The following is a 16,207-nucleotide window of genomic DNA, read 5'->3' on the forward strand; positions in this document are numbered from 1 at the left end:
CAGGTGCCTACGCTGCTATAACACTGAACATGCACTCACGGCTCGCTGGGCCGCAAAGATAGTCGTTGTGGGCCGCGAGTTTGACATGCTTGTCATACATGGATGATGGGCGGGGGGCGCTGTGAAGATTTTTCGCACAGGGCGCCTAAAGGCCTAAGGCCAGCCCTGAGAAGGATATTGATACTTTGGAAAGATCAGGAGAAGGGCTACTAAACTGGTTCATGGATTGTAAGATAAACCTTACAAGGAAGGGTTAAAGGATCTTAACATGTATAGATTGGAGGAAAGACGAGACAAGGGGGATATGATAGAAACATTTAAATACATAAAGGGAATCAACACAGTAAAGGAGGAGACTATATTTAAAAGAAGAAAAACGACCACAACAAGAGGACATAATAATTTTAGAATGTATTAATTTACAGAAAGGATAGTGGATGCCTGGAATAGCCTTCGGCTGAAGTGGTAGAGGTTAACACAGTGAGTGAGTTTACGCATATGTGGGATAGGAATAAGGCTATCCTAGACTTAAGGCCAGGGACTATTTAAAGTATTTTGAAAATTGGGCAGACTAGATGGGCTGACTGGTTCTTATCTGCCGTCACAGTCTATGTTTCTATGGGTTGAATCATTTTGAGACTGAAAAAGTCATAAGTTGCCTTGTGTTAAACTACTTCAATTTCTTTTGTTTAATTTGCTCATTGCAAACCGCTTAATGTCTGTAAATTTTGACAATAAACCTGATTTTCAATGATGGTTTAAATAATTTTGACTACAACTGTATATATTGATACTGGGGGGAGGGGGTAGCTTTTACTGTTTCTACTGTCCCTGAGGAAGTCCAGGATTCTTGGAACAAAACATGTAGGTCCTACTAGCTGTTTTAGTGATCGAAATAAATGTTTTTTTAGATCTTCACGCTGGTGTTCCTGCAGTATCATCTAATGGAAGAAAGTGTTCTATTCAGTGGCATCGCTAGGGGGGGGGGCAGAGGGGACCATGGCCCCCTCTACATCATTCTGTGCCCCACTTGGGCCCCCCAAATGCCAGCAACTTGCTGGCCAGAGGCTTAGTTACATTCTATTCCATCGGACTGTAACAGTCTGTCACAGCCTGAGGGAATGCAGGAGAGAGGAGCTGGAAGGTGCTGGTGTTTTCACCAGCTTCCCCGGCACAGGCCCTGCCCCCAAATTTAGCCACGCCTCTCACACATCAGCCCCGCCCCCGTCGTTAAGCAGCAGACCATGACTGTCTGACCCCCAGCAACAGGTAGGCTTGATATCCTCAGGTGTGTCTGTGTCTGTCTGTCTGCTAGTGAGGAAGCTTGTGTGTGTATGGACTCAGCAGAGTGTGTGTGTGTGTGTATATGGACTCAGCAGAGTGTGTGTGTGTGTGTGTGTGTGTATGGACTCAGCAGTCTGTGTGTGTGTGTGTATGGACTCAGCAGTCTGTCTGTGTGTGTGTGTATGGACTCAGCATGGTGTGTGTGTGTGTGTGGACTCAGTAGTCTGTCTGTGTGTGTGTGTATGGACTCGGCAGTCTGTGTGTGTGTATGGACTCGGCAGTCTATGTATGTGTATGGACTCAGCAGTCAGTGTGTGTATGGACTCAGAAGTCTGTGTGTGTGTATGGACTCAGCAATCTGCGTGTGTGTATGGACTCAGCAGTCTCTGTGTGTGTATGGACTCAGCAGTCTCTGTGTGTGTATGGACTCAGCAGTCTCTGTGTGTGTATGGACTCAGCAGTCTCTGTGTGTATGGACTCAGCAGTCTCTGTGTGTGTATGGACTCAGCAGTCTCTGTGTGTGTATGGACTCAGCAGTCTGTGTGTGTGTATGGACTCAGCAGTCTGTGTGTGTGTATGGACTCAGCAGTCTGTGTGTGGGTATGGACTCAGCAGTCTCTGTGTGTATGGACTCAGCAATCTGTGTGTGTGTAAGGACTCAGCAGTCTGTGTGTGTGTGTGTGTGTGCATGGACTGTATCAAGGGAAATGTGTTTGTTTTTTAATAATCCATGGTGGAAAACAATGAATTCTCCACCAGGGATTATTTAAAAAAAAAAAAAAATCACACATTGTGTCGGGGGCGGGGCTTAACATGCGGCAAAGACAGGGTCAAACTGTGTCGAGGGCGGGGTTAAATGTGCCCCCCTACTTTTGTCACTGGCCCACTGTGTGCCCCCCTAAAATTGAATCCTAGAGATGCCACTGATTCTATTAGCTCACCAGGGAAATTCCTGAGAGGTTTTGAGGCACTTCAAACATGTTGTGAGTGCAACTAATAAGTGTGCAATAACATGGGTGTTACAATATTTTATTATTATTTGCATTTGCACTTTTGTCTAGGATAAGACAAAAGTGTAAATGCAAATAAAAGTAACTACAAATGCATGTTTGATATACTGAAAGTGAAAAAGACTGGTCATGATTAGCCTTAAAGGGGTAGCTGCCACAGGTCTACAGCCATTTGTATATGCAACGGATATCAACATGTACAACAAACTTAGCCAAAAACGATCTCAAAAGTTGTACCCATATTGCAATTATCGTTATAGCCATAACGAATAGTGAATCAAGATTAATACAAATCTATCATAATAAAGGCTCAAATTATTTAACAGACATATAGATGTACAGCAGTTACATAGTTACATAGTTACATAGCTGAAAAGAGACTTGCGTCCATCAAGTTCAGCCTTCCTCACATATGTTTTTTGCTGTTGATCCAAAAGAAGGCAAAAAAAACCCAGTTTGAAGCACTTCCAATTTTGCAACAAGCTAGGAAAAAATTCCTTCTTGACCCCAGAATGGCAGTCAGATGTATCCTTGGATCAAGCAGTTATTACCCTACATTGAAAGATTATATCCTTGAATATTCTGTTTTTGCAAGTATGCATCTAGTAGCTGTTTGAACATCTGTATGGACTCTGATAAAACTACTTCTTCAGGCAGAGAATTCCACATCCTTATTATTCTTACAGTAAGAAAACCTTTCCTTTGCCTTAGACGAAATCTTCTTTCTTCTAGTCTAAACGCATGACCTCGTGTCCTATGTAAAGTTCGGTTTCCACACAATGGTTTGTATTGGCCTCGAATATATTTGTATAATGATATCATATCCCCTCTCAGGCGACATTTTTCTAAACTCAATAGGTTTAAATTTGTTAACCTTTCTTCATAGCTGATATGTTCCATTCATTTTATTAATTTTGTAGCCCGCCTCTGCACTTTTTCTAGTGCCATAATATCCTTCTTTAGAACAGGTGCCCAAAATTGCACAGCATATTCAATGTGTGGTCTTAGCAGTGATTTATAAAGAGGCAAAATGATATTCTCATCCCGAGAATGAATGCCCTTTTTCATGCATGACAATACCCTACTGGCCTTGGCCACTGCTGATTGACATTGCACATTGTTGCATAGTTTGTTGTCTATAACAATTCCCAAGTCCTTTTCGTGTGTTGTTATCCCTAATTTGCTTCCATTAAGGGTATACGTTGCTTGAGTATTCTTTATGCCGAAGTGCATAACTTTGCATTTTTCAACATTAAATTTCATCTGCCATTTGAGTGCCCAGTCCTCCAGTCTATCTAAATCCCTCTGCAGCAAAGTAATATCTTGCTCACATTGTATTATTTTACAAAGTTTTGTGTCATCTGCAAACACTGAAACATGACTTTCAATGCGGTCTTCAAGATTATTTATAAATATGTTAAATAGAAGGGGTCCCAGAGCAGACCCCTTAGGGACACCACTTGCCACCTCTGTCCAGCTTGAAAATTTACCATTAACGACAAGTCTTTGTACTCTGTTTTTAAGCCAATGTTCTACCCAAGAACAAGCATTTTCATCTAGACCGGTTTCCTTGAGTTTGAACACTAATCTTCTGTGTAGAACTGTATCAAATGTCTTGGCAAAATCCAAATAGATCACATCCACTGCAACACCCTGATCTATAGTTACAACAGAAACAAAATGAAGACGAACAAGTGTTCCTTACCTTTGAATAAAATATAATCCAGCAAGAGAAGCTTTGTCTGTGGGTCAAGGACATCATAAAGATGAGTAATTTTACCTTTTGTCTTTTTATTCACATAATCATTGATGTTATTTTTGGCCTCTGAGCTGTGGAAATCAACAGTCTGATATTCAATATCAAAATACTTGCCGGTCAGGTTGAGAAATTCCTCTTTCAGGGGAAATGTTTCATGCACAAATGAAAAGCTTCCAATATCTAGAATAAATGCTTCATTGTTCATACTTTTTTCTTTTGCTTTTTTAAATAAAGCAGGCAAAATATATGGTTTCTTATGGTTCTTGAATTTATTCAAATTTAGACCCTCCAGCAGCTGTTCATATGTAGCTCCCTGTGTTCCCAACATTAGGGAAGCAAGACTATATGACACACTAAATGGTGAGAAGAATAGATTATTGTCATGTTTGTCTGCCATCTTCCGGTAAAGATTGAATCCAAAATTGCTATTCATTTCAGTTACATCATTTACAGACAGTTCATTGCCAACTGCACTGTTGTTAAAATGACTTGCATTCAAAGCGGTTCCATTCCAATTTATCTGCAGACTTTGGTCTTTTTTCTCCTTCCTAGCAAGATCCTTGAAGGCCAAACATAGACCAATTAGAAGAAAATAAGAAAGTTCTAATCTCATGGTTAACATTCCAAGTGCAGATGTCTGAAGATAGAAAGAAAAAAAATATATAATGCAACTAAGATTTTAAAATGGCAGAATGCAACACGTTTATTATGAATGCTTAGTCTAAAGCTTTCCTTTTAATTTGCTTAATTTTTACAGCAATGTAATTTAAATAAAAGTCTAATTGTTTTTCCTCCATAAGTCTAGTGGATTCTACCTTCTGTATCCCTTCTCGAAGTGTTGGAGCGATTGGCTTTTTCCAATGAAGTGGGATTAACATGTTGGCAGCTGTCAGAATGTGGTTAATCAGGATACATAGGGGTTTGGTAAGTGGGTTTAGGTACAGTAGAAACAGTGAGACTTTCGGTGTTAGTGGAAGCTGAGGGCCTGTGACCATGTGGTTTAGGAATATAATTTTCTTCCAGAATGTTTGGATAACATCACAAGACCACCAAATATTACCTGGGGTGCCTCTGGCTTGATGGCAACGCCAGCAGGTATTTAGGAAGTGGGGAAAGATACAGTGGAGGTGTGAGGGTGTATAGTGTCATTTGGCAATTCTTTTGTAATTGTGTTCATGAGTTGCGTTGCTTAGAGAGGAATGGAAAGTATCAGAGAATATACATTTGCATTCTGTTGGGGTTAGGGACATTTGTAATTCTTCCTCCCATTAACATAGAAATTTGGGTCTGGAGATGTGTGTGTCATCTTGGAGAAGCTTGTAAAATGTAGAGCTGTTTTATTTTAATAGTTTAAGTGTCACAGTATTTTTCGAATGTGGTTGGCTCTTTATATCCATTGAGCAGAGATGGAGTGGAAGAGATAAAGTGTCTGAATTGTTGCAGATTAAAGAGTTGCAGTGTAGTGATGTCCCGGACTGTTCGCTGGCGAATAGTTCCAGGCGAACATCGCTTGTTCGCGTTCGCCACGGATGGCGAACACATGCGCTGTTCGGTCCGCCCCCTATTCATCTTCTTTGAGTAAACTTTGACCCTGGCCTGTACCTCACAGTCAGCAGACACATTCCAGCCATTCAGCAGCAGACCCTCCCTCCCAGACCCTCCCACCTCCTGGACAGCATCCATTTTGCATTCATTGTGAAGCTGCATTCTTAGTGAGAGTAGGGACAGTGTAGCTGCTGCTGATTTGATAGGGAAATTGATAGCTAGGCTAGTGTATTCAGTGTCCACTACAGTCCTGAAGGACTCATCTGATCTCTGCTGTAAGGACAGCACCCCAAAAAGCCATTTTTAGGGCTAGAACATCAGTCTGCTTTTTTTTCTGTGTAATGTAATTGCAGTTGCCTGCCTGCCAGCCAGCCATATACAGTGCCCACTTGCCCAGTGCCACCACTCACTCACTGGTGTCACAATAGCTTGCATTTAAAAAAAATGCAAAAAATCTTTTTGGACTGTAATATAATAGCAGTCAGTTTCCATCACTAGTGTGCGTTTCAGGGTCTGCCAGGGCACAGTGTCACACCAGTGCAACTCATATCTGGTGTAACAGTAGTGTACATTTTTTTAACAAAACTACAATTTCGACTGTAATAGATTGAATAGCAGTTAGTTGTCTGCCAGCGTGTTTGTCAGGCTCGCAGCGTATACTGTGCCCACTTGCCCAGTGCCACCACTCACTCACTGGTGTCAAAATAGCTTGTCCACTACAGTCCTGAAGGACTCATCTGATCTCTGCTGTAAGGACAGTACCCCAAAAAGCCCTGTTTAGGGCTAGAACATCAGTCTGCTTCTTTTTTTTTCTGTGTAATGTAATTGCAGTTGCCTGCCTGCCAGCCTGTGTGTCAGGCTCACAGCATATATTGTGCCCACTTGCCCAGTGCCACCACTCACTCACTGGTGTCACAATAGCTTGCATTTAAAAAAAACCAAAAAAAAACTTTTTGGACTGTAATATAATAGCAGTCAGTTTCCTTCACTAGTGTGCGCTACAGGGCCTGCCCAGTGCCACCACTCACTCATATCTGGTGTCCCAATAGCTTGCATTTAATAAAAAATACACTTTTTGGACTGTAATATAATAGCAGACAGTTTCCTTCACGAGTTTGCGTTTCAGGGCCTGCCAGGGCACAGTGTCACACCAGTGCCACTCATATCTGTTGTCACAGTAGCTTGCACGCATAGTACCACTTATTGCAAAAACATGACCGTCAGAGGCAGGCCACCCCACAGGGGCCGTCGTGGTCGTGGTTCTGTGATTCCCTTTGGCCCTAGAATAATGCCCAGTGTTCAGAGGCCACGTACCCTGAACTTGAAAAGTTCTGAGGATATAGTTGACTGGCTAACACAGGACACCCAATCTTCTACAGCTTCCGCTCGGAACCTCGACGCACCAGACTCCTCAAGCTTAGCTTCGGGCAACTCTCAAGTTACCACTCGCCCGCCTGCCGCCACCACCAACACTAGCACCACAGCCACTTGGTATGTCAGAGGAGTTATTTACAAATCAGTGGGAAGAAATGAGTGATGCGCAACCATTATTGCCAGAGGATGCAGATAACAGGGATATGTCTCAGTCAGGCAGCATTACACACGTACGGTGTGATGATGATGATGATGTTGTACCCACCTCTGCTTCCTTTGCTGAGTTGTCAGATGAAGCGGCTGATGATGACAATGCGTCCGTGGATGTCACGTGGGTGCCCGCTAGAAGAGAAGAAGAACAGGGGGAAAATTCAGATGGGGAGACAGAGAAGAGGAGGAGACGAGTTGGAAGCAGGGGGAGGTCGTTGCAAGGAGCTAGTGGCACAGTCAGACAGCATGCATCGGCACCCGGGGTCAGCCAGACAGCACGCCAATCAACGCATGCTGTTGCCACCACCAGAATGCCGTCATTGCAGAGCTCAGCAGTGTGGCATTTTTTTTGTGTGTCTGCCTGTGAAAACAGCGATGCCATTTGCAACCTGTGCCAAAAGAAACTGAGTCGTGGGAAGTCCAACACCCACCTAGGTACAACTGCTTTGCGTAGGCACATGATCGCACATCACAAACGCCTATGGGATCAACACATGAGTACAAGCAGCACACAAACTCAAAGCCGCCATCCTCCTCCTGGTCCAGCATCTTCAGCCACGTTAACCACTGCTGTCCTCCTTGCCCCCTCTCAACCATCCGCCCCTCCGTCTCTCGCCTTGAGCAGTTCCTGCTCATCTGCCCACAGTCAGGTGTCTGTCAAGGTCATGTTTGAGCGTAAGAAGCCAATGTCACAAAGTCACCCCATTGCCCGGCGTCTGACAGCTGGCTTGACTGAACTCTTAGCCCGCCAGCTTTTACCATACAAGCTGGTGGAGTCTGAGGCGTTTAAAAAATTTGTAGCTATTGGGACACCGCAGTGGAAGGTACCCGGCCGTAATTTCTTTGCACAAAAGGCAATCCCCAACCTGTACTCGATTGTGCAAAAGGAAGTAATGGCATGTCTGGCACACAGTGTTGGGGCAAGGGTCCATCTGACCACTGATACCTGGTCTGCAAAAGCATGGTCAGGGCAGGTATATCACCTACACTGCGCATTGGGTAAACCTGCTGACTGCTGCCAAGCATGGAATGCGTGGCTCTGCAGAGGAGTTGGTGACACCGCCACGACTTGCAGGCAGGCCTGCTGCCACCTCCTCTACTCCTCCTACTCCATCCTCTTCCATAACCTCCTCGGCTGAGTCCTCTTCTGCTGCTGCGTCTTGCTCCACATCAACAGCACCCCCCCAGCTCCCCAGGTACTGTTCCACAACGGCAGGGTCACGATTTCTTGGGGTTGACTTGCCTGAAAGCAGAGAGTCACACTGGACCAGCACTCCTGTCCGCCCTGAATTTGAAGTAGGAGGACTGACCAGGCATGTTTTTCCATCTCCCGCTTCCTAAAATCGATGCATTATATACACGTCCCCTGATAGGGGATGTAACAGGGATTAAACTGATAAGAATAGTACTACTTAACACACCACTCCTATCTGGTGGCACATTCGATCTGAAGAAGAGGAGTCAGAGGAGGAAGGTGGCTTTGAGGAGGTGGAAGACCAAACACTGCAGGCGTCCCAGGGGGCTTGTTGTCACCTTCCGGGGACCCTTGGTGTTGTACGTGGCTTGGTGGAGGAAGAGACCTTCAATGACATCAGTGAGGACAAGGAACGGGACATGGCTAGCTTGGTATCTAACCTTGTGCAAATGGGGAGTTTGCAGTTGTGCAAATAGACTGTTTGCGGTGTGTTACGGGGAGTTTGGTCTGTCACTTTGAAGCGGGCGTAACCCTTACACTACCTGATCGATACAAAATCATACCTTATGTTTTAAAGCAGGTTATTCCAAACAATTTAGGAATGTTAGGTGATTTATGCCCTTTATGGATTAAAACCAGACTCTGCATCAACTATGTAATTTTCTATGGGAGTTTTGCCATGGATCCCCCTCCGGCATGCCACAGACCAGGTGTTAGTCCCCATGAAACAACTTTTCCATCACTTTTGTGGCCAGAAACAGTCCCTGTGGGTTTTAAAAATCGCCTGCCTATTGAAGCTTATGGCGGTTCACCCGGTTCGCCCGTTCGAGAACATGTGCGGAAGTTCGCGTTCGCCGTTCGCAAACCGAAAATTTTATGTTCGCGACATCACTATTGCAGTGTTGTGGAAGTGCTGTGTGAAGCGATTTCATCGGATTGGCTTTATCCCCTGTGCAGTGAGGAGGTTGCCTAGCTTGAGTTATTGGGATTTATGGAGCATCTTGAAGGTGGACTCATTCATGCCCGGTTTAAAGAGTGGGTTGTAAGTCTGTGGGCACGGGCGGGGAGGGGGGGGGGGAGGGAAATCGGTGGGGTGAGATACTCTAGTGACTTGGTTTGTTGCCAGATCTTTAAGGTTGGTTCGATTGTGGGATGGGAGGTGTAAGGTTGTTGAAGAAACATTTTACATTTATCATGCCAGGGTAGGGTGTATAGTGGCACTTGAAAAGAGAGGGACTCAAGCTGTACTCAGTGTTTCTGATTTTGTGTCTCTGTAAATGTGCCTTTCAGTGTTGTGAAGAATGTCTTAGATAAGGCTATGGGAAGAGTTTGTAGTTAGTACAGTAATTTGGGCCACCTGATCAGATCACTGGAGATCGTTTTTATCAGGGGTGTAAAATTCAGACTGTAGATTTTGGTTAGGTCACTAAGGAGATTAACACCAAGTATTTTACTGCCATGTCCGCCCCGGAAAATTGGAAGTTGATTTGTAGAGATGTTTTGGTTGTAAAGTCTATATTGAGTTGGAGTATTTCACTTTTCGTGAAATTAACTTTAAAGTTGATGATGAGGGTGATTTCTCACAAAAAGACTGGCATTGAGGTTGTGGGGTTGGTGATTGAGAATAAGAGGTAATCGGCAAACGCAGCTACTCTGTACTCATGGTTGTTAATCTGCATCCCCTGAATGTCTTGATTGTCCCTGATATCCTGGAGGTAGGGATCCATTATGATTATAAAAAGGAGCGGGGGTAGGGGGCACCGCTGTCTTTTTTGGGGATTAGGGTGATGTGTGCTTCAAGGGTCGAGATCCGGAAGGAGGGGGTGTATGTAAGAGAGTTGAATGAGTCAGTGAATGGTCCTACCAGGAGTTTCACAAAGGTTTTATAAGTCTTTAGCCGTAAAGTCATCTGGGCCTGGGCTTTTTCTTAGGGGGGGATTTTTCACTGCCATCTCAAACTCTCCGGTCGAAATGGGGGCATCTAAAGTATGGCAAGAGGCTTGCAATGAGGTTTCAGAGGTTAAGGAAGTTTAGTGTTTTTGCCAATGATATACGGCAGGTTGCTTCCACACTGTCATTCTCTGAAGTTCTGCCTGTGCATAACACTCAGAACGACAGGCAGATGCGTATTAGGGACTTTAACTTGTGGCTTGGTGAATGGTGTCGGGAGCAAGGATTTGGCTTTATTTCTCATGGTAGCTCTGTTTGGGATGGAAATAAACTGTACAAAAAGGGTGGTTGGCATCTTTCTCAAAAGGGAACAAATGTTCTCAGTGAGCAGTTCGGAGGTTTTGCTAGGATGTATTTAAACTAGGAGGGGGGGCAAAAGCGTGATAAAACATCAATCCAATTGTCCCCCAAAACAAGGACAGAAGGTGCCTGTTGCAAGTGTGTTAAAAAATGATAAGCTTAGAGTCATGTCTACAAATGCTCGCAGTTTAGGGAATAAGATCCATGAACTTGTGGCAATAATGGCAACTGATAGTGTAGATTTAGTCGCTGTTACTGAGACATGGTATAATGAGAAAAATGACTGGGACATGGCAATACCAGGGTACTCTTTATATAGAAAATACAGGGAAGGCAAGAAAGGAGGAGGGATGGCACTGTATGTGAAGGATAGCATAAAATCTAGCCTAATAAAAGTTAGTGAGGCGAACATAGAGTCCGTTTGGGTTACGTTAGAATTTTGTAATCACACAGTAACTCGTGTAGGTGTACATTTATAGGCCCCAGGACAAATTAAATAGTTAGATAATCTACTAGTTGAGGAAATAGCTAAAATGACAATGAAGGGGGAAGTTATCATCATGGGTGAATTTAATCTTCCTGATGTGAACTGGAAAACAAAAATAGCTGCTTGTGCCAGGAGCACACATATTCTAAACTCCCTACTGGGATTGTCTCTAAAACAAGTCGTTGAGGAGCCAACTCGTAAAGTGGCCATACTAGATTTAGTGTTAACAAATGGAGATTTGGTATCCGATATTACTATAGGTGAAAGTTTAGAATCCAGTGATCATCAGTCAGTGTGGTTTAATATAAGAACAGTGACTGAGTCACACCACACAAACAAAAGTTTTAGACATTAGAATATGTGTAAAGGAGTCATTATCAGACTGGAGCAATTTAAATGGAGTCCAAGAGAAATGGGATTATTTAAAAGTTGCACTACTGAAGGCAACAGAAAATTGCATTAGGCTTGTCAGTAAAAGCAAAAACTTCAAGAAACCACTGTGGTACTCCGCAGATGTGGCCAAAATAGTAAAAAACTAAATTTAGTAATTATAAAAAAAATAAAAACAGAGTGAGGAAGACAGAATGATCTATAAGATTAGGCAGAAAGAGGCTAAGCAAGTTACAAGAGCTTCCAAATCACACACAGAAGAGAAAATAGCACAGTCAGTAAAAAAGGGGGACAAAACTTTTTTTAGATACATAAATGAGAAAAGAAAAGTAAAACAAGGATTAGTTAGATTAAAAACAAAAGAAGGAAGGTATGTAGAAGAGGATAAAGGTGTAGCTGACTGCCTCAATTAATATTTTTGTTCGGTATTTACAGATGAAAATGAAGGAAAGGGACCGCAGTTAAGAAAAAGGATAAATTAGTAATTTATTACACGTGAGTTTACAGAGGAAGAGGTTCTATTTCAACTGTCAAAAGTAAAGACAAATAAGTCAATGGGACCTGATGGAATACACCCAAAGCTATTAAACGAGCTTAGTGGTGTACTAGCAAAACCATTAACATATTTATTTAACCAATCATTGATAACAGGAGTAGTCCCAGAAGATTGGAAGTTGGCGAATGTTGTGCCCATTCTCAAGAAAGGTAATAGGGAGGAGTTGGGCAACTATAAGCCAGTAAGCCTTACTTCAGTAGTGGGGAAAGTGACCATGTTAAAGGATAGGATTGTTGAACATCTAAAAACACATGGATTTTAAGATCAGAGACAACATGGGTTTACTTCAGGGAGATCATGCCAAACTAATCTTATTGATTTTTTTGATTGGGTAACTAAAATTATAGATCAGGGTGGTGCAGTAGACATTGCTTACTTAGATTTCAGTAAGGCTTTTGACACTGTTGCACATAGAAGGCTTATCAATAAACTGCAATATTTAAGTTTGGATTCCAATATTGTTGAATGGGTAAGGCAGTGGCTGAGTGACAGGCAACAGAGGGCTGTAGTCAATGGAGTATATTCTAAGCTTGGGCTTGTCACCAGTGGGGTACCTCAGGGATCTGTTCTTGGACCCATCCTCTTTAATATTTGTATTAATGATATTGCATGATGGTAAGGTATGTCGTTTTGCTGATGATACTAAGATCTGTAACAGGGTTGATGTTCCAGGAGGGATACGCCAAATGGTTAATGATTTAGGTAAACTAGAAAAATGGTCAGAGTTGTGGCAACTGACATTTACTGTGGATAAGTGCAAGATAATGCATCTTGGATGTAAAAACCCAAGGGCAGAGTACAGAATATTTGATAGAGTCCTAACCTCAACATCTGAGGAAAGGGATTTAGGGGTGATTATTTCTGATGACTTAAAGGTAGGCAGACAATGTAATAGAGCAGAAGGAAATGCTAGCATAATGCTTGGTTGTATAGGGAGAGGTATTAGCAGTAAAAATAGGGAAGTGCTCATGCCATTGTACAGAACACTGGTGAGACCTCACTTGGAGTATTGTACGCAGTACTGGAGACCGTATCTTCAGAAGGATATTGATACCTTAGAGAGAGTTCAGAGAAGGGCTACTAAACTGGTTCATGGATTGCAAGATACAAAACTTACCAGGAAAGGTTAAAAGGATCTTAACATGTATAGCTTGGAGGAAAGACGAGACAGGGGGGATATGATAGAAACATTTATACATAAAAGGGAATCAACACAGTAAAGGAGGAGACTATATTTAAAAGAGGAAGAACTACCACAACAAGAGGACATAGTCTTAAATTAGAGGGACAAAGATTTAAAAATAATATCAGGAAGTATTACTTTACTGAGAGGGTAGTGGATGAATAGCCTTCCAGCTGAAGTGGTAGAGGTTAACACAGTAAAGGAGTTTAGGCATGCATGGGATAGGCATAAGGCTATCCTAACTATCAGATAAGGCCAGGGACTAATGAAAGTATTTAGAAAATTGGGCAGACTAGATGGGCCGAATGGTTCTTATCTGCCGTCACATTCTATGTTTTTATCTGAAAGCTGGTCTTTGTAAGTAAATGTGATGATATGAGTATGGCCGCTCCTTGTTTTTTTTAGCCCCTGAGAAGTTATTAATGTACCCCATTGGATATCTACTATTTCTGAGTGTGTCATTTGTATAAAGGCTATGTCAGCCTTCAGTTTGTGAAACTCATGAAGTGTTAGTGAACGTTTCTCTGGCATGTTGAGTCCCCTGACTACTTGAATTGTAACCATTGTGGGGAGATTGGGTTGTTCAAATTCTCTATTCCAACCCTGCAGGCACTGCAAGGGTTTAAGAATGAAAATTAACTATATACAATTGAACGGAAGAGAAAAAAAACGATACAGTGTATCTTAGTCTGAGCTTACAGTATGAATCGAGAAGTTATTGAAATCCATTGGTGTCTATCCCAAATCGTTGGAGTTATACCACGTGGGAACAATATGGGCACCGCGTTGGGGGGAGGGGATTACTGCAGTGAGGCGGTAAGTGCGGGGAAAGGACCCCCTGAAAACCAATAAAACCAAGTGGTATGTGTCGGTTAGCTGTGTCCTTCAGCAAACCATGAAGTGATTGAAGAACTCTTGATGAGGGAGAGGGGGGGGGGGGGGGGGCACTGTATGTGAGGACACTTTGGGAGTGTAGAAAATCACAGCAGTAATTACGAACTTAAAGCAAACACATTTTTGGAACTTGCTGTTCCTCCGGTCATGTAGGCATTGAGCTCCCCCCAAATCCTGCCACCACCCCTCCAGCCGGCACGGCTTTAACTCCCTCTTCCCCTGCCCCGCCGCGCCACCCACTGGGTATAACTCGGGGTCGGTTACAATACTGCTTCGGAAGGGAAAAGGGCAGAGGGGAAGACAGGCGGCAGGCTAAGCACAATTACCTGTATGTTTTAACCCCTTAAGGACACATGGCATGTGTAACATGTCATGATTCCCTTTTATTCCAGAAGCTTGGTCCTTAAGGGGTTAAGCACATGAGAAGTTGATCCAACAGAACTTTGAAATAAGGAGAAGGAGGCCACCTAAAGAAGTAAGTGGTTCAGTATGGTTGTGTCTTACTGCCTCCTCGACCTGGATTCCGGATGCGGTACCTAATATAGACAGTGAAGCTTACTTTGCAGGAGTTAGGCTTGGATGACAGTTCGGTAAGGGCACTCTGTTGTGCAATTCCCTCTGAAGAGGAGGGTGGTCATGTGAGAGTCCCGGTCAGCGTGGAAGTTGGCTGCATGCAAAATGTGCCCCAAAATGTCTTGTCTAAGAGTGTCCCATTGGAGTCTTCCCACCATGTTGCCTGTATACAGTCACACACACAGACACAGGCAGACAGTCAAACAAACAGTTACGAGCAGACAGTCAGACACGCTCGGTTACAGGCAGACAGTCACACACACAGTTACAGGCAGACAGTCACACACACAGTTACAGGCAGACAGTCACACATGCTCAGTTACAGGCAGACAGTCACACACGCTCAGTTACAGGCAGACAGCCACACACAGTTATAGGCACACAATCACGAACAGTTCCACACAGCAGACAGTCAGACACACACAAACAGGCAAACAGTCACACACACAGTTACAGGCAGACAGTCACACACACAGTTACAGGCAGACAGTCACACATGCTCAGTTACAAACAGAGAAAGGATAGGGGGCACTCCCGAGACCTGAATTTTGCATGAAAGGTGCTGCCGCTGTGACCAAAATTTCATGAATGAGAAAATAGTGCAGCGCACTCAGACTACAAAAATACAAAAAACAAAGAAGGCTACTAAAATGCCTAACTAAGTATAAATATGGGGATTTGGTTCCACCATATGGCCATATGTTGTTAAGCCCACCACTACTTTCAAAGTACCCCATTATCGGTGGGTCCTACACTACAATGTGGGAGACAAATAAATAGTAATAGTGTCATAAATAAAATAGTGTTAAATACTAGTAAGAGCATAGTGAGTATACAAACAAAAGTGATGAAAGCAATTAAAAGCAGTGTTAAAACTAAATAATTAATGTGTTAGTGCTGAAAATTAGTATACTCACTAATGCAGATGACTGTGTTCACTGGAAAAAATAATAAAAGTGACTTGACTAATGACAAACTCCTCCTTAATATACACACCTGTCGCCACCTCTAAAGGAGACTCTGAAGTTGGGGGGGCCTGGGCGGGGTGCTTAACCCCTAAGGAATCTGGTCTGGACTCCAAATATAGTATAAACAGAGAAAGGATAGGGGGCACTCCCGAGACCTGAATTTTGCATGAAAGGTGCTGCCGCTGTGACCAAAATTTCATGAATGAGAAAATAGTGCAGCGCACTCAGACTACAAAAATACAAAAAACAAAGAAGGCTACTAAAATGCCTAACTAAGTATAAATATGGGGATTATTTGTCATTAGTCAAGTCACTTTTATTATTTTTTCCAGTGAACACAGTCATCTGCATTAGTGAGTATACTAATTTTCAGCACTAACACATTAATTATTTAGTTTTAACACTGCTTTTAATTGCTTTCATCACTTTTGTTTGTATACTCACTATGCTCTTACTAGTATTTAACACTATTTTATTTATGACACTATTACTATTTATTTGTCTCCCACATTGTAGTGTAGGACCCACC

General features: G+C 42.9%; 1 protein-coding gene across 1 annotated transcript in view; it reads right to left on the reverse strand.

Annotated features, from left to right (window-relative positions):
* LOC134583062 (protein Z-dependent protease inhibitor-like) overlaps positions 1-16,207 on the reverse strand; it is a 325,782-nt gene that overhangs the window by 249,706 nt on the left and 59,869 nt on the right. Inside the window, exon 2 of the mRNA XM_063439818.1 lies at positions 4,000-4,690. Coding sequence (XP_063295888.1) covers positions 4,000-4,675 — 676 coding nt within the window. The 5' untranslated portion in view covers positions 4,676-4,690. The remainder of the gene's footprint in view (positions 1-3,999; positions 4,691-16,207) is intronic.

The sequence above is a fragment of the Pelobates fuscus genome, chromosome 13 (genome assembly GCF_036172605.1).
Source record: "Pelobates fuscus isolate aPelFus1 chromosome 13, aPelFus1.pri, whole genome shotgun sequence".
NCBI classification, from domain to species: Eukaryota; Metazoa; Chordata; class Amphibia; order Anura; family Pelobatidae; genus Pelobates; species Pelobates fuscus.